Source organism: Daucus carota, chromosome 3 (assembly GCF_001625215.2).
Source record: "Daucus carota subsp. sativus chromosome 3, DH1 v3.0, whole genome shotgun sequence".
Lineage (NCBI taxonomy): Eukaryota > Viridiplantae > Streptophyta > Magnoliopsida > Apiales > Apiaceae > Daucus > Daucus carota.
This window is the reverse complement of record NC_030383.2, coordinates 59,066,250-59,085,806: the sequence shown is the minus strand read 5'-3', so window position 1 is coordinate 59,085,806 and position 19,557 is coordinate 59,066,250. Positions and strand designations below refer to the sequence as shown.

At 31.1% G+C, this 19,557-nt stretch overlaps 1 protein-coding gene across 1 annotated transcript; it reads right to left on the bottom strand.

The window, feature by feature from the left end:
- Window positions 1-14,141: 14,141 nt before the first annotated feature.
- On the bottom strand, window positions 14,142-16,953 carry LOC135146703 (large ribosomal subunit protein uL1-like). The gene is made up of 6 exons (XM_017386459.2): window positions 16,777-16,953; window positions 16,651-16,682; window positions 16,057-16,276; window positions 15,446-15,611; window positions 14,763-14,968; window positions 14,142-14,405 (listed from the first exon to the last, which is right to left on the bottom strand). Exons 2-6 carry the CDS (start codon window positions 16,653-16,655, stop codon window positions 14,352-14,354), a joined length of 651 nt encoding a protein of 216 aa, XP_017241948.1. The 5' UTR covers window positions 16,656-16,682; window positions 16,777-16,953; the 3' UTR covers window positions 14,142-14,351.
- Between the last annotated feature and the right edge of the window lie 2,604 nt (window positions 16,954-19,557).

The window sequence follows — 19,557 nt, the reverse complement described above, 5'->3', positions numbered from 1 at the left end:
GATTTTTCCTGATTTTAATTTTTCATCGGCTCATTTTATATTATTATTGCTATATAAAAAGAAATAAACATACAACACATCATCAAAATATCATATACTATCACAATGTATAAATGATGCTACAAAAAATTATCATAATGCTCTTAATCAAATCTGAAGCTAAGTCGGTGGCTAAAAAAATCCAAACCTAATATTAGTGAGTATAACAAAAAACAAAATTAGTTGGGTGGTAAGTTTCTAAAAACACAATAAGTTGAGTGGCAAAAAAATCTATTTTCCAAATAATAAACTACAATTGCAAATTACCTTTTCCATTTACTACATTATGAAGTTTTGAATAGTCTTATAATAAATATTATTTGCTACGTGTGTGGAAGCCAAATTATATGGGATATAATTATTCTAGAATTAATGATTTAAATACCTTTTATAAACATGGATTATATTTTGTAAATATGTCAATATTAAATATAGATATGTATAACAAGTAGTATCAGTCCATCCGAGATCTGCAAATATCATCACTTATGTGAAAGTTTGACATCTACATAATGTATTATAATTCATCCAACAACATAAAATTATAGAATAATTACAGTATATTACAAAATTACTTACTTCATAATAGCAGGGTCGCGCTCAAGAGAGAACCAATGCTTAAAATAGAACCATAGAACCACTAAGGTTCTACTTCTCTCCCTAATGGTTCTCTCTAGAACATTACCCCATAATGCTAATATTGTTTTTTTTCATGAATTAAATAATGGTATGATTTATAATTATAACACTCTTTGTGTGAAACACCTTGTTCGGTATATAAAAAAGAGTACGGAATCATGATATTGCATGACTTATTTTATGAATTTAAAAATTATTCTTGTAGACGAATATACTTCATCTTAATTGTAATTTGGAATTGGGATTAGATTTCATAAGTCTCAAAAACAACTCAAGAATTTAATTGATAACCGCAGAAAGTATCAGTTTAATACTCTCGAATGCTTGATGTGATAAGTGAGCAGGTTAGAAACACCGAGTCTAGCGGTCGATTTTGTATTATCTCACAATAACGAGAAAGGTATAATACCTCCCTAGAGGAGGAATGAAATTCAGAAATCCTTAATGAACATTCAAAACTGGTGGAATTATAATAAATTGTGTCACTTTCTCAAAATAAAGTTTATGTTTAAACTCGAACTCGGACATTTAACTCTTATTAACTCTTCGATAAATATTGTTAAATTAAATATTCTATTTAACAATTAATACTTGACATAAATAGTTCACACTATCGACCTGATAATTTAAAATACATGACGTAAAACTTTACAAAAAATTACTTAAAGTAGGTGAATAAGGTATTTCCATGATATATTTTCCTTGATTGTGTTAACACAAGCTAGAAGTCTAAAGTTAAGTTGTTGTCATGGTGTCTACAAAGTTCAACAAAATATATGTTCCCGGGAATTTCCTTATCGCTCCTTCCATTATAGTGAAGCCTCCAAACACTTCTTTTTCTACTCTGAAACTCTTGCAAGCCGGTTCCCTTGAGCATCATCATGAAGATGGTCTCGAGGTAACTGAGCGCATCACCTAGGACTTCTCTTCTTTTTTGAATCGACACAAATATTAGAGCATTGTCTACTTTATGAATAATAGGTTGAGCAACATTAATTTCTTTCTTATTAATCTTAGGAGACTCGTCTTTAGTATCCTTAGACTTTGCATTAGTAACATAGGTTGAAACTACTGTATTGGAAGAGGTATAATTTGCTTTTTTTTCAATTCAAACCAATGCACCCAGTAGTCCACTTTTCCTAAAGTTAAAACAACTAGCCATAACATTTTTGTTGCAAATCATGCAATCGAAATTTTGTAGGTATATTTGGAATTTATTCATATTTGTTGTGTTTGTTAATTTCAATTTGTCATTTAAGTTTTGTTTACACTAGATAGCCAATGTAACAGCTGTATATTTAACGCTCTTCTCCCGTTACACTTGACTTGAATTGGTGCCACTAAATTATAGAAAGTTACTTAATAAATTTCTTTGACAAGTATAATGAGATTCATCAGCTTTATTTTCTTGTAATTTTGGTTCTTCATCCTCTCCATCAAAATCACATCCATGTTTAGATTTTCAAATCTTAAAACTTCCTTTTCAGTTTCATCTATGATGCTCAATTCAGGGGCACTTACTATCATCAGAGGTAACATATATATGTGAATATCAAGATTTTCTTTTTTACAAGTACATAGACTTTGTAGGATGTTTTCTCCTGTGAATAGCTAATAAAAATTGTCTCAAATACTTAAGAGTCAAATTTTCCAACATATTCCAAATTGTCTTTTAACATGAAGCACTTGCCTCCGAACACATGAAGATGTTTTACTATAGGCGTCTTTTCTAACATAATTGGGTAATATTACTTGTCATGACTTCTACAGATCAAATATCTATTTTGAACATGACAAGTTGTGTTAACAGCTTCTTCCTAAATCTTGTCCGCAACTTGACATCGTGCAACATTGTCCTTATAGCTTTAGAGTTTTATTCTTTCTCTCTCTTAAACACTCGATGTTGTTAGGGAGTTCTTGTGTAGAAAATTCTTGAGAAATGCCTTAATCCTTGCAATAATCATTTACCATAACATTAATTTCGAACCTCAATATAAACTAAGATCATGAGATCTTTCCAACTAGTGATTCAACGTCAAAACCTCATGGGTAGAACACGAGCTTTGATAAAAGTATACTCATTATGTTTAAGGCTCCAAGCCCTATGGAGGGTCTAAGGAGTTCGTTGCCATGGCTGAATACAACCCCACAAGTAGTGTCATATTAATATCCTCTTTATTTCTTCACCTTTTACCCCCAAAATAACTCTAATCACCTAAATGTACGTAGCTTCTCTATGAACTTAACTCTCCACATGAGACAAGCTAAATGAACACATAAAATTTATTTTTAAGATAAAGATTCAAGTAAAAGACAGACGAATAAGTGTTGTAGAATGCCACTTATCAACTACATATTGAAAAAGTAAGTGAAGTGATTTATGAGGTTACCATGTTTTAACAAGTTAAATATAATATGTATTGTGTTGCCACAAGTGAAGTAGGTATTCTCCGATATAGGTTTTTCCTACCATTTTTTGATTGATAAGGTAAGGAAAATATATTGTTGTACTCTTAATTATACTGGATATATTAGAAATGGTTGGTCTTGGATGTGGTACTAGCATAGTGGCATATGTGGAGAATGAAGGACGAAAATGTAAGAAAATGAAAAATCACGATTAGAAAAATATCTAAGAAATTTTATAAATAGAAACTAATCTTTAAAATAGGGCTGAGATCCGATCTCAGCCTCAATTGTTTTTATACAAACACTAAATCTATACAACTCTTTTAAACACATTTCTTCCTCTTTCCTCATCCATCCATGAATTCCCGCCACACCGGCACCAACTTCTCATTTTTATTCATTTTCCCTCACCGCCACCACACAGTGGCCTCACCAATGATTAACTCTCTTTCAGTGCCTCTGATTTCTATTTTCGATGGAAAAGCTTTCACCAGCTATCCATTGTCACCACAACATCGACTATATACGTTCCCCAGAAAAAAGCTTACTGATAAAAACTTTATTTCACATTGATGCCTTTCATTATCTTTTTGTGTTTTGTAAGAGTTTAATACCTAATGAATAAAGATTTGATGATCTTCATATTTGAAATATTTCATGCAAATTTCACCGAAAATTACTGTGCAGAATGATGGGAAAAATGAATTGATCTTGGGAAATTTTCCGAGAACATATGTTGCAAACATATTTATGCAAACAAATATATTGACAATACAATACATTATTTTAGTGCTCCAGTAATGTAATTGCTAACTTGCAAGAGGCGGAATACAACATATTGACCATACTAAGTTGCATTATGATATTAATTATTGGAATCCAGTGGACTTATTATTACTAACCTCCTTGGTTTTTAGAGCACAACTCTAAAGAGACAGTCTGTTCTACGTTGATTTTGACTAGAGTACTCGAGAATCCAGCTTCACACATGACTCTACTTACACTAGGAATCTAGGATCATCTAATATAAATTGTGTCACTTTCTCAAAATAAAGTTTATGTTTAAACTCGAACTCGGACATATAACTCTTATTAACTCTTCGATATATATTGTTAAATTAAATATTCTATTTAACAATTAATACTTGACATAAATCGTTCACGCTAGCGACCTAATAATTTAAAATACATGACGTAAAAATTTACAAAAAATTACTTAATGTAGGTAAATAAAGTATTTCCACGATTTTCCTTGATTATGTTAACACAAGCTAGAAGTCTAAAGTTAAGTTGTTGTCATGGTGTCTACAAAGTTCAACAAAATATATTTTGAACATGACAAGTTGTGTTAATAGCTTCTTCCTAAATCTTCTAGGCAACTTGACATCATGCAACATTGTCCTTGTAGCTTTAGAGTTCTATTCTTTCTCTCTCTTAAACACTCCATTTTGTTAGGGAGTTCTTGTGTAGAAAATTCTTGAGAAATGCCTTAATCCTTGCAATAATCATTTAGCTCGGCATTAATTTCAAAGCTCAATAAAAACTAAGATCATGAGATCTTTCCAACTAGTGATTCAATGTCAAAACCTCATGGGTAGAACACGAGCTTTGATAAAAGTATACTGATTATGTTTAAAGCTCCAAGCCCTATGGAGGGTCTAAGGAGTTCATTGCCATGGCTCAATACAACCCCACAAGTAGTGTCATATTAATATCCTCTTTATTTCTTCACATATTAATAACTCTAATAACCTGAATGTAGCTTCTCTATATATTTACTCTAGCTCTACCTGAGACAAGCTAAATGAACACATAAAATTTATTTTCAAGATAAAGATTCAAGTAAAAGACGAATAAGTGTTGTAGAATACCACTTATCAACTACATACTAAAAAAGTAAGTGATGTGATTTATGGGGTAACCATGTTTTAACAAGTTAAATTTAATATATATTGTGTTGCCACAACTGAAGTAGGTATTCTCCTATATAGGTTTCCTACCATTTTTTGATTGATAAGCCAAGAAAAATATATTGTTTCTGTGCTCTTAATTATACTGAATATATTAGAAATGGTTGGTCTTGGATGTGGTACTAGCATATGTGGAGAATGAAGGACGAAAATGTAAGAAAATGAAAAATAATGATTAGAAAAATATCAAAGAAATTTCATGATATTAATTATTGGAATCCAGTGGACTTATTATTACTAACCTCCTTGGTTTTTAGAGCACAACTCTAAAGAGACAGTCTATTCTACATTGGTTTTGACTAGAGTACTCGAGAATCCAGCTTCACGCATGACTCTACTTGCTGATCGGATCATCTAATATAGATATGATGAGCTGTTCAAGCTCAATCTTCACTGCTAAGAGCATTGGATATGTAAGGGTGGTGAGAATGAGGAGGACTTAACATGGGCCTTGAAGAATTAATTGGAAGGCGGTTTAGAGTGACATTGAAACAAAGCTCAAGGGCTTTGCACTGAAGAGGATGAGAGTGAGATTGAGATTCGAGGAGGCTCCCTGTGGGAGAGGATAGCATGGTGCTTGCGACGTGAAGAGGCGTGACTTGAGCATGGCCGCGTCTTCTGGCAAGTGTTACTGCTTGCTTGATGACACTTGCAGCCTCGTCGGCTGTTAGTGCTTGTTAAGCTCGATCTTTTCCTCAGGTCCTCTGTTTCATAATATTCATTAAAAAAAAAACTTATGGGGTTAATTTTAACGGTTAACTTGACGAAAGATTGAAGGATGCATATCGACGCGCTTTTTTAACATTCGGGTGCGTATTAAAAGAAAAAAAACTTAAGACCAAATCGAAAAAATGCCTAAACTTTTGGGGTGCAAAGTGTAAATTACTCTTATTATAATCTATAAATTATATACAAAATTTAAATATTCAAGCAAATGATTAATAAGTATAAAAATAAAATGTCGTAAACGCTCACGTCAAAATTTATTTTGAAATTTAAATAAGTTCATTTTTTTTTCATGAAAAAGAGTGATATCTAATATAGTTATTTGAAACTAAAAACTCAAAAAAAATTGAATATAATAAGTGAAATTATATTTTTTAAACGGAGGGAGCACAAAGCTACTCCCTCTACTAGTCGCATACGTATTTTGAGGTTAAAAAAACATATTTCTATATATTATTTTTTAATTTTTTTTCCTCAATAAAAATATAGATGTTAAATTTTTATTTGAAAAAAGAAAATTTGAAAAACAATAAGTGGAAGTATGTTTTTTGTTCATCTGTGTAAAATGTCAAGGTAACTCGGGACAGAGGGAGTATTAAAAAAACAGACCTAAAGATAATGAAATCCACTGTTTCTTTCCGTATCCCTCACTAGGGCCTTTCAAACATAATGTTTTTCTTAGTTTTTTTTTTATAGAAATTTATACATCAAACTTTTATTCACAAAAAAAATTGAAAAATTATTATGAAATTATATTTTAAAGAAGTCTTAAAAACGTGCCAAGAAAGGATACAATTGAATGGGACAGAGGTAGGAACTAATTTTAGACAAATCAGAAGAGAATATAATACACCAATGACCAATTATATTTCTACATTTATTACAGATTTTACATGGACTTTTAAATATTCAAGTCACAATTCACAATTTTATAAAAGTTAGAGAAGAGGTGGACCAAATATTGAATAAAATCCTTGTGATTATGGGAGAAAACGGATGTTTATCAATTGATTAGAATCTGAATATTAGATTATACAACTGTTATCACTAAAAACTATTATATCTATTAAAAAAAATCGGAAAATGCTAGCTGGATAATTCCACTGACTATTTGATCGAGTGCCAGTGCATTTCATCTAGTATAAATATATCGAGGGGGTGCTCTCTTGTATGCATAACAACACTAGCTAGATATTCATTGACTTGCAACCGTTATGGCTACTGAACAGAGAAGAGCTAATGAGGCTGGAGCTCAGCCTCCCCGGGTACATTAATCCATATATAAGTTGTCATTCATAATATTATATTCATCATTACTATTGTTGTTCTTTTTAATATTTTTTCTAACACATGTAAATAATTTTGTAGGTTGTCATACCTGATTTGAATCTTCCCTCCCAGGAGAAAGAAATTACTTTAGCTTGTAGTGCATGCCATATATTGGTGATAGTGCTGGAAAACCATCGAAAGTGCCCCATGTGTGGTCAAGACACCAATCTATTTGATGTTTTAGCTAGGCCCCATGGGCAAAATTAGAAAGCGCCTATTGAGTGCAAGAATTTGATTTACCATTCACATGTTATGGATCTATATGGTCCTTCAATAAAAACAATATCATTATATGTTTTCTCTCAATTATATAAAATTTGAATGCATATCACAAATATATGTTTTCGTCCAGGATCCGATAATCTATCAAGGGAAAATACACTTTCATCTTTGTTCTTGTTATTTCTCTTTCATAAATTTAAACATTTTCTTACTATTCTTAATCACATAGCTAATGATTTTATGCAAATTTTACATAACATTAGACGGTGATGAAATTAATAAATTACTATTTCAATTTCCCAAAAGAAAATATATTTACTTAAAAACTTAAATATTTCATCTCAATTTAACAGGTATGAGGACATTAATGTAAATATTGTAAATCACAATCTATAGATGTGCACTAATAACTCAATTATTAAATATATGTGAACCAGACCCTCACAAAATAATAATGTGTCATATATTTAAATTCAATTAATATATTCCTTCAAAGTTGTTAAGATTTTAATACAATTTGAGTTATATATGATGTTACAAGCTAAGATGTATCTCTAGTCATATATATTGCTTTCATTTTACCATATAATTGTATGGATCGTTTCATGATTAAGTGGTAAAATCAATCACCCTTCAAGAAAAAATAAATGATACAATCTTACTTAAACAGCAAACTTCTTTTGTGTAAAATGAAAGGAAAAATGCTACGTACCCAAAATTTGTTTTCAAATTTTTTTCTCAAATCTTAGTTGGCAATGATTGATTGGTTCTACTCAAATTAATGAGAATGGGACCCTTATATGCACATATACCACAAAATTAAAATCATCCATTTGTTTTCCACGTCATTTGGAAAAATAAAATTGGTTCAAGATTTGGGATGCGTAATATGTGGGTGAGCAAAATATCGAATAAATCTAAAACCGAAACCGCTAAAAAACATTAAAAAAAATTGTATCTTGTGCACATAAACCACCCAATTAAAATCAGTTATTTATTTTTCACTTCATTTGGGAAAATAAAATTGGTACAATATATGGGGTACGTGTAGAAGGGTGACCAAAAATCGAATAAATCTGAAAACGAAACTGAAACCGCTAAAAACCGTAAAAAAACGTATCGTATACAACTGAACTGAAATTGAAACCGAAAACATAAAAACCGAACCCGAAATCAGTTATTTGGTTCTATTTATAGCTACAAACCGATCCAAAAAAACTCAATTGGCTAAATTTCTAAATTAAATATTTTATATATGGTTTTTTAGATTTATATAAAAATTAAAAATTTTAAAAATAAGAAATTACAAGTATATTAGTCAGATGATTAGTTATTCAAATCGAAAGTTTCACTATCTTTTTTATATTGAGTTGGGCCTCTAAAATTTTTCTATATATAGTTGGGCAGTTTATGTAAATTGGACGGTCTACGTTCATCTTTGATTTTACTTGGTCATTTGGCTATTACCGAAACCTTTAAACACTTATATCTTGTTTTTTGTCTTTTACAAAAAGGATCTTTCCCTGCTTAGACATGCAATTATAATTCATTAGCAGTTTGTTATTTTTAAATATAAAATTCATAATTCATTAGTAGTTTGTTGTTTCTAAATATAAATTATGTGTACATGTTGTTGACACATGAATTTATATTATTTATATAATCTTGATAATTTGTTAATCTTAATAAGATATCGAGATTAGCTTGGTTAGTTACTATCCTGAAAGATTAAGATTGCTTGTTCTCTGTGCATAATTATTTATTCAGTTTGTTTAAACTTTGGATTGATGTATGATTCTTGATTAAGTTTTGATTGTTCATATATAATAGTTCTTTTTTATATGGCTTTTTTAACTGAAACTGAATCATAGAAATCGGATATGAGATTTTAAAGCCAAAACCGGTGATGAGATTGTGGTTGCGATTTTTGATTTTTAAAACCATGAGCATGCGATTTTGATCGTGGTTTTATCCAAAACCCACACCGAACCCGCACTCCCTAGTACGTAGCATTACTCTAAAAGAAAAGAAGAAATCAATTTACAATCCCACTATATATACGCAGAAAAAATATGATGCATGTCGTATAATTACCTTTTTATATACTTATAATTTCTTATTATTATTTATCATGATGAAAAAGTTGTATGACAATAATCTAATCTACTTTATATTTTAAATATTTAAACACATATTAAATATTGTAATAGCGATACAATAATATACTACAATTGCAAGTTACCTTTCCCATTTACTACAAATTTTAAAGTTTTCAATTGTTTTGAAACAAATATTATTTGCAACTTGTGTTAATAACACTCGTGTCAGGTATAATTTTTCTTGAACTAATGATTTAAATAGCTTTTATTAACATGGATTGTATTTTTTTAAATATGTCAATATTAAATATAGTATTAGAATGAAAGATCCAAGTTCTATGGAGTCCACAATATTTTTGAGTATTTGGACCGTCGATATAACTCTAATCCAACGGTCCACAGTAATGTATACTTTTTACTTCTGTATTTTTTATTTAATATATTTAGTTATACATATATGATTTTAAAAAAATTTTATATGTATCTCGTTATACTCATACGGCAGTTAGGTGATCTTACCATTTTTGGTGCTATCAGTCACTTGATTCCTTTTTTTTCCCTAATGTCTTTGATTTATTTTGCACCTTCTACTTTCATCTTATTGACCATTATCAACGTTTTTGTTAATATATTGATGTTCCTAAATTGATTTTGTTTAAATAATAATAAAATGATCACTGCATAAGCGAAATCAAGTTAGTCACAGTACTTATATGTTATCCTCTTTTATTATATTTTGTTCTTTAATCTTGTTTGGGTTTTCAAATTGTTTAGTGAGTTACAAATTGTTGAGTAAAATTCCAAGTAACCGTCAAGGTAATGTGTTGTTCAATTTATATACGGAACAACCGATCTTATTATCTTTCTATTATGTACGTGATCACATAACAACAGTTGCAAGACAAACAACTAGTGAGAAAATTTACCTCAAAACATTGTGTTTGTTCTTTGATTTAAAAGACCGCGGTGTTAAATAAGAACAACAATCTCGCTGCCAATTAAATTGATCTTCTTCTATCAACTTATATGCAACCGTTTGTTCCGCTGAGATAGTCGAGATACTTCATACCTAGTTTTTGGCATACACGCACCATAAGCGAGTAACATGTATTTTTTATTTATTTTCTACAGAATAATATCATCAGTAATAATTGTAGCCGTAGGATGTAATTGTAATCCAATGGTGGGATTTATGTACTAGGACTCTACCATTTTGCACACTCCAAGGAACCCATTGTAGAATAATTAGAATATATTACAAAGTTACTTCCTTCATAATACTAATATCATTTATATTATTATATAAATTAAATAATGGTATGAATTATAATTATAACACTCTTTGTGTGCAACACTTTTTTTGGTATATAAAAAAAGAGTATGGCTACCACTAATATTAATAGTGATAAATCATGATATTGCATGACTTAATTTATGAATTTTTCAATTTGTTCTTTTAGGCTAGTATACTTCGGCTAAGTTCTAATTTGGAATTGGGATTAGATTTCTTAAGTTCTAAAAACAAGTCAAGAATTTACTTGATTACTACACAAAATATCAATTTAATGCCCTCGAAAGCTTGATGTGACAAGTGAGAAGGGTGGGAAGACCAAGTCTAGCGATATTACTTCAAAATGAAAAAGTTTCTCATGTGGGGATATACTGTCAATTTTTTACAACCTCACAGTAACGAGAGAGGTATGATATGTGCTTAAAGGAGGAATGAAATTTAGAAATCTTGAATGAACATTCAGAAGTGGTGAAATTATAATAAATCATGTCATTATCTCGAAATAAAGTTTGTGCTTAAACTCGAACATTTAACTCTTATTAACTCTTTGATAGATATTGCTAAACTAAATATTTCAATTAACAATTTATTTATTTTTGGGTAAATGAGGACGGCACCTCGTATGAATTTTATAAAATAAAACAAAAATATACAACCTGGGGAGAAAAACACACCCAGGACCAACAATAATACTTGTGTGACACACTAATCATTCTCGCGACCATATAATTTAATATATATATATACATGACGTATATTAACTCTTTGATAGATATTGTTAAACTAAATATTTCAATTAACAATTAATATTTGTGTATGTGATATCTTTCTCGCGACCAGATAATTTAATATACATGACGTAAAATTTATAAAAAGAAATTACTTAAAGTAAGTTAATAAAGTATTTCAATGATTTGCTTTGATCGTTTTAACACAAGCTAGAAGTCTAAAATTAAGTTGTTGTTGTGGTGTCTACGAAGCTCTACAGAATATATGTTCTCCAGAATTCTTTCGTCGTTCCAAGATAGTGAAGCCTGCAAACACTTCTTCTACTCTGAAAGTCTGCAAGCCAGTTCTCTTGAGCATCATGATGGGGATCGTCTCGAGGTGATTGAGCGAATCACTTAGGACTTCTTTTCTTTTATGAATCAACACAAATAGAGCATGGTCTACGAGTAATAGGTTGATCAAATTCTTTGGATCATCATAACTCATCATAACTCTCCAATTTTCCACTACCAAGGAAGCAACTTTGGATCATCATAACTCATCCATTCCTTAGTCGTTTTGAGTGAATAAACATGCATTGGAAAGCTCTCTCGGAGGTGAACATAATCCAACCCTAACCCGCCACGAGCACGTAGCCAAGCCTCACTTAAATTTGTGCTCAAAATGACTGACTTCCAACAAGGACTTTTATTCATTAGGATCTCCTCATGACACTCTAATCTAGATAAGAGGCTTGAGATTCAGTTAATGATCTCCATTTTCTTAGTTTTCACCTTTAATTTATAGACCCAGTGTGGCTTAGTTCATAAATTTATAGACCCAGTGTGGCTTAGTTCATATCTCTTGTGACTTTTTGACTTATTTATAGTTATGACGTTTGTCCTATTAGTATAATATGTTTGTGTGTAGTTATGATTTTTCCTCCGAACTGATATGTGGTCAATCTTTCTAACTTGGGATTGTTCTTCGTCTTCGACAAACATGCCCGTACCACCTTACTCGACCCTCCCTTTATTGGATATTGACTCACCACTCCATTTTCATTTAAAAAACATCATTTGGTATATATATGATTTACCTTTGTGTGGCCACAAATCCAATGCAACATTATCATTTTTGTGATCTCTAAACTATGTTTTTGAAAATTTTCTAGCGCCCAACACTCACGAGCCGTATATTAATATCGGTTTGATCGCTACTCTGTAAAACTTATCCTTCAACCTAAGTCATCATACTTTAATACGATGTGTAACATACTTAGTAATATCCCCATTATTCTATATGATGGGATCCATATACTTAAAATTATCGATTTGTGAAACTCTGTCCTCTGCAATACATACCACCAAATCATCCTCATTATTCTCCTAGCTGAAATTAGTCCATAGATACTTGGTATTTGAACAACTTAAGACATAAACCTTTTTCTTCCATTATACATGTCATTATTCTAATTTTACATTAACCGCCTCCTCGACTCAATCACTAACACAATGTCATCAACAAAACACATGAACCATGAAAAGATATCTTAAATGTTTAAGACTAATCACATCCAAAATAACTACAAAAAAATAATGCACCGAACCTTGATGGACGCCTACTTCACCAAGAAAATATCGAGTATCTTCTGTCCTAACGGCTAACACACGTCCCCACTTCTAAATATATTTCTTGTATTGCACATATAAATGCCCGTGGTACCCTTTTAGCTTCTAAATATCTTCAAATCATCTCTTGTGTTACACTATGTAAAATTTGCATAACTGTAATAAAGCGATGGTTCCGATAATACTAGCTATTATAGTTGGTTATATTTTAGAACTAATATATTATTATTGTTCCATATTGTTCTAAATAAAGATATTATTTTATTATGATAATAGATAATGTGAAAACCTTCTTCAAATCTCTAGAAGTCCGACAAATATAGTTAACACCGGGTTGACTATATTTTATATTTTTAGACGAGAAATACGTGATGAAATAGAGGATTTTCACATGTTCTCTATTATTTTATTTATGACGAAAAATATTCAATTTTATCAGAGTACTAGAGGGTTGAATATGCTCCAAAGAAACCACGCAGTTGCTCTTTATGGAAAGATGTAGCCTGGTGATTCTTATCTTTTGTTCTCTTGTTTTCTTATCCGACTGTTAAATTTTTAGCTCTGTATTGCATATCAAATTCTAGTGCTGCAATTCTCCCCGAAGTTTCACCACTTTGGCTGATACCCTATTACTAATTTAACTTGATAACGTGTCCAATAGACTAATCATATATTTTTATTAAATAATGAATATAAATACCTTCTTAATATTTATATCTAAACAAATTACAAAAATATGTATTTGAAGAAAATATAAAGCCTTAAATTTAAAAAGAAAAGAAAAGTTTGCCCAAGCAAATCCAATATTTAAATGTTGGCATAAAAAAAAAAGCTCTTCCATGTTTTTATCACCCTTGTTCAATCTATCCAAGAGTATGAACAGAACTGGTCAAGTGGAAACATGACAATCTCTAAAAACGAACTAAGATTTTGTTTTTGATGAAAATCAATTTTATTTACCATGTGCTAGATCACTCTCATTATGTTTCAAGTCTGATCTTAGGGAAACAGTTGAATATTTAATATTACGTCCAACGACCACTCCCATTCTGTTTCAAATCCCATCTTAGGAAAACAATTGACAGAAACATGCTCTCTGTAACCTTCAAAAAAAGATAAACATGCCCACCGTGTCTAAGCAAAGTAGATGGCAGAGTCAAGGCTCCAATTTTAACTCCAAAACAATACAACTGTCACATGAGATGACACTAAAATAAACCGGTAGCATAAAAACATTCACCTATCATTTGAAGGAATAGCATCTTGTGCCCAATATAAGAAAACTGTTCTAAAAGATGCGGACAGTCTTTCCCATCGTGCTCTTCAGGTACAAGCACCTGACCTGCAATCCAAACACCAAAACAATATTACAAAAGGAAAGGTATAATGTGGCGGCTTAACATCTAATTCCACAGTTAAGACACTTTTACTTGGGTGGTGAAAATCTGATTTCAAGTTTCAACTCACAAGTAAATTTGCTTGTCTAATCACCAGTTGGGTATAGACAAAATATTACACTTTAACTTAGAAAACAAAAAAAGCCAGCATTAATAATCTAATAGATAATAAAATTACTTTAACTGCGAGCCCATTTCAAGATATGGCACAGTACAATAACATAGAACAATAACATAACATCTTAAATTTAAAATAAGGTATGCTGTTTCTTATATTGGAACAAAGTTGTGAAAAAACTTACATTTTGCCAGTTCTTCTTCAACAAGGAGACTAGGAAGTTCACACTCATCTGCACATTCTGAAAGATCTGCTTTTCCTCCATACTGAGGTTCCCAACGGCAACTCCCATGCAAAGTACCTTCTTCAACTGGAATTTAACAGTTGCCTTGGTCTCATTGACTTTAGACTCAAGGGACTCCTGGTGTGAAACAAGGGTCGGAAACTTGCCTGCATTGAGATTACACCGACCCTCATATATCATTAAAAAAACAATGGCATTTACAAGTAACAAAATTTACGAACAGAAGACCCCAACTCAATTGAGCTTACAGGCTACAGCACAAACCTTGCCCATGCCGAAACATGTATTTTTTTTTTTTAAGAGTTCTCAAAAAGCATCACATTTATAGTTAAAGATACCTCCTGATGATAATAAAAGAGTATACTAGTTATACAGTACATACTAATCCTATATCCTAATAAAAGAAAATAGCTGGAACTGCATTTTGAGCACATTATAACCTCGAAGGATAAATTCAAAGAGCTAGATACATCTCTGCACAGAACCCACAAATATCAAATTGCTACTAACAAATTTCACATGTAAATATATATGAAAGGCAAAATGCAACTACAAAAGTAAAACCCACCAAAATACACATAACACAAAAGCGACATTTTTAAGGACGCAAAATATAAACCAACCTGCTTTGTTGAGCCCTGGACCCAAAAGACGGGGAATTTGCTTGATGACAGCTTCAGAAGCCAAAAAAGCATGGTACTTCTTTGCAAGTTTCTTCACTAGCTTCTTGTTCTTATTAAGCTTCTTCAAGCCTTCAACATCCATGGATTCCAAACCAATTTTCTCCGCCTGCAGTGAATTTCAAAAAAAATTATCTGATAAATCAAGCCTGGCACTAACAATGTCCACGCATTTCCTAGAATACAATTAAGAAGTTAAAAAACAGAACGCCGGAAACAAATATGCCTTGCAATATTAATTCTGATAAATTTAACTTGGAATAGGACTATGTCACTACATTCCCAATCTCTATTTGTTACAAACTTAAGATCATTATCCACGGAATTGACAATTGACTTGTAATTGGGAATTAAGTTATCAGTATTAGAGGAGATCGACTCGCCCTATCCCTTTTTATGAACAAAACAAACATTTTTAGAGAAACATCAGACCAAGGATTATATTCAAGAAACATATCCAATGGAAAGTAGTTGAATTCCATATATAACAGAGCAGATAACGGTAGCAGTACAGTGAATCTTAAAATCCAAATATAATTCTGGTAAAACAGTACCTCTCCCACATGCTGAGCATCACCAAGCATGCAAACCTTCATCTTAGGACGTGGAATGTGCGGCAACTTAACCGAGCCACTGAAACGCTTATCCTTTTGAGGATCATAATTCTTCAAACCAATCTGGAGTTCAATTGTCTCCGTAAAGTTCCTCTTCTTCTCAACCGCTTCCTTCACAATCTGCGCAATCGCCTCCCTCAGTGCCTCGCTCTGCAGCTTACTGCATAAAACTCATTCACATAGCATCACAACAACAAACTAAACAGCCATAGCCACTAATCACGCACCTCGCAACCGTATTAAAAATTGCACAAAATCGAAAACTACAAATACTTATTAAAAATCATAAAAAAATTGCACAAAATCGAAAACAACAAATACTAACTAAAAATCATAAAAAATTGCACAAAATCGAAAGCTGCAAATACAAATTAAAAATCAAAATAATCGACGAAAATCAGAAATTAAACGAAACTAATTACACGGACAATATAATACACACAAATCAATGAGACGCAGTAATTAAGAGATTTTATTAAAATAAAAAAAACAGAAAAATAGAAAAAAATAGGAAAATTAGAGAGATTTGATTACCTCATGGTTGAAGATTTGGTGAGGGTTGGGATCTGTGAAGAGAGGATGAAAAAGCTATAGTGTTAGATGAATAGATACAGATTAGTGTGTGTATATGTGAAGAGGATCGAGAACAGGGGAGATTACCTTGAAATGAAACCCTAATTTTGGTGCTGCGACTGCTAGATGCTGTTGGGGAGAGATATGCTATAAAGATGGAGCGGAAGGCTAAACCCTAGTCACGTGAGGCTCACGGGCGACGTGGGCTTTTTTTTTTAGAAATAATTATGGATTTTATAGTTTAATTTAAACAAGAAATTTCGAATTATGATTATGACAATACACCAAATCGGTGTAGCTTGAATCTTGATGGGTATAAGCCAAGAATATTAAGAATTTTTTCCCATATTTAAATATGTTATTCGTATATAATATGTATTTAAATATTGATATTTGTATGACAAAAAAAATTTTGTTATTTGTTAATTATATTATGTTAAGTCAGTTTGAGTTTTTAAATTATATTATAATATATTATAGTATAGTGAATATATTTGATTAGGACATTTTCAACAATAATTTCTAACATTATTCAAGAAAAATTCACATTATCAAAACGTCTTTGTTATTTTTCTTTTCATATTCATCATTGTTATTAAGATAGTCATCTATATATCTATAAATTTATCGTCTTAACTTTTGACTCGACAAAAATCAACATAAGGATTGATGTTATCAACGTTGGTGCTTTAGATATTTCTATTATCATTTTATTTGTATTTTTAATATCATCCCAAAATCGTCATGAATTCCTTGATAATGATTCATACTTGTTCAAACGTGACTAATACAATCACCACGTATAGATGGAAATTAGTCATCGAATATACTCTAACCAATTCATCCAAAATGCCCCAACACAATTTAAGATGCATAAACATAAATCACAATGGTTATTACTGTTCCAACAACTGATATAATATACATGATTCTTACACCACACCTTTTGACATCTACCACTTTGTGTCTTAAGTCAGTAGACAATGTACTCCCTCCGTCCCCCTCAATTGTTTACATTGGAGGGGGACACGGAGACCAAGACAATGTATGAAAAATGAGTAAAGTTAGATGAAAAGTGGGTAAAATGGTGGGACCTATCAATATTTAATAATAGATTTGAGATAGTGGAGGAAATTAGTGGGTGTAATAGTAGTTTTTATTGTTAAATATGAGATAGTGGGGAAAGATAGTGGGTGTAATGATGAGAAAACTTACTATTTATGGTAATGTAAAGAAATGAGAGGGACATTGCAAAATAGTAACTGTAAACAAATGAGGGGGACAGAGGGAGTAATACTCACGCCATTAATAGAATCGGCCAACCTGAAATATCATAATTTACACTCTTAGTCAATCTAGTTCTTTCGCCATTCTATTTAATTTCTTGTGCACAAATCATATGCACTCTTCTTTTGAACAATACATTTGTCAATTTCAAAAATTTCTTTCAGAATTTCTAAATTTAAACTAATAACTCGTAACTCGTAAGTAACTGACAACCCTTCACTTTGTCTCCACCTCCTGGCACCTTCGAAATGTCATGATTCCATCACAACCATGAATAAAATTTACAAGTAACGAAAAACTAAAAACAAATATGCAACCAATTAGTCGATAAAAAATTGCACAATATCAAACAATACTCATGCATAAAGATAACAGGAAAAATGCTCCAATATCATGGACAATCATTATGGATAGTCCTAAAAAACGCATTTGATGATAATTATGTTGACGTTTTTCCCGATATGAACAGAACTATAACTCCCTGGATGCACTGTAAATCTCTTTGATCTTAAGTGTATAATAAAAATGTGCAAAAAAGAGTTCCCTGAAAATATATATTTATATGTGTGTGTGAATATATTCTCTATTATTTTTTTTATTTATGATAACATTCATCTAATTTTAACTTTGAAATAATACATATTCTCTATTATTTTATTTATGATAACATTTATCTAATTTTAATTTTGGATAATGGAAGGTTGAAAGGCTGAAGATACTCCAAACTCCAATGGAAATCCGCGCAATTGCACTTTTTCGGCTAAGATGTTTTCGAGTGATTTTTATATGTTGTTCTCTTGATTTCTTTATTCGAAATGTTAGCTCATTGTATTGCAGACGAAATTCGAGTAATACAATTTTCCCCGAAGTTTAAACACTTTGGCTAAAACCTTAAGAGCAAGTCCAATGCTAAACTCAAAATAGATATTGCTATTGCTAAAATTCGAAATCAAAAAATACATTTTGATACTAAAATTATTTTCATTCTCCAATGCATGGTTTTAAAATATAACCAAGGAGATGTAAAATTAACTAACTTCTCAATCACACCATGCATGTGCCCTTGTTTTCTACATTTCAATGACTATTGTGACGCTTAGGGTAGTTCTGTTTCTGGTGTATTTTGTGCTCTGAACTTCACTAATTATAATGTGAAAGATAGCAGTTGAGAATTCAATTTCTTGAATATACAGATCTTGTTTGGTGGTTGGAACATCAATGTACATGCCAAAAAAAAAAAAAAACAATGAAACTGATGCAATACATATGCCCAGTTTTAATGTAAGAGAATGATATGAATTACACAAGTATACAAATTAAATTAAAATTATTTTATATTCATTTCTCTTCAAATTCCCACTTGCATTGCATATGTGACAATTATAACTGCATCTATACTTGGTTCTATATTTAGAACCAAGTATAGTAATTTTCTATTTTATGGTTTTATATTTAGAACCAAGTATAATATTTTTTCATTTTAACAACGGTTTGGCTAGTGTGTGCTCATGAGCACATGCTAAGCGCGGAAATTTTTGTATTTGGGAGATTTTGATTGGTGTGGTTGGTGTATTTGCAGGG

Coding starts and splice junctions, on each gene's coding strand:
- LOC135146703 (XM_017386459.2), bottom strand. Junction 15,612..16,056: donor ATGCTCAGCATGTGGGAGAG/GTACTGTTTTAC, acceptor AATTCACTGCAG/GCGGAGAAAATTGGTTTGGA. Junction 14,969..15,445: donor TCCAGGGCTCAACAAAGCAG/GTTGGTTTATAT, acceptor ATCTCAATGCAG/GCAAGTTTCCGACCCTTGTT.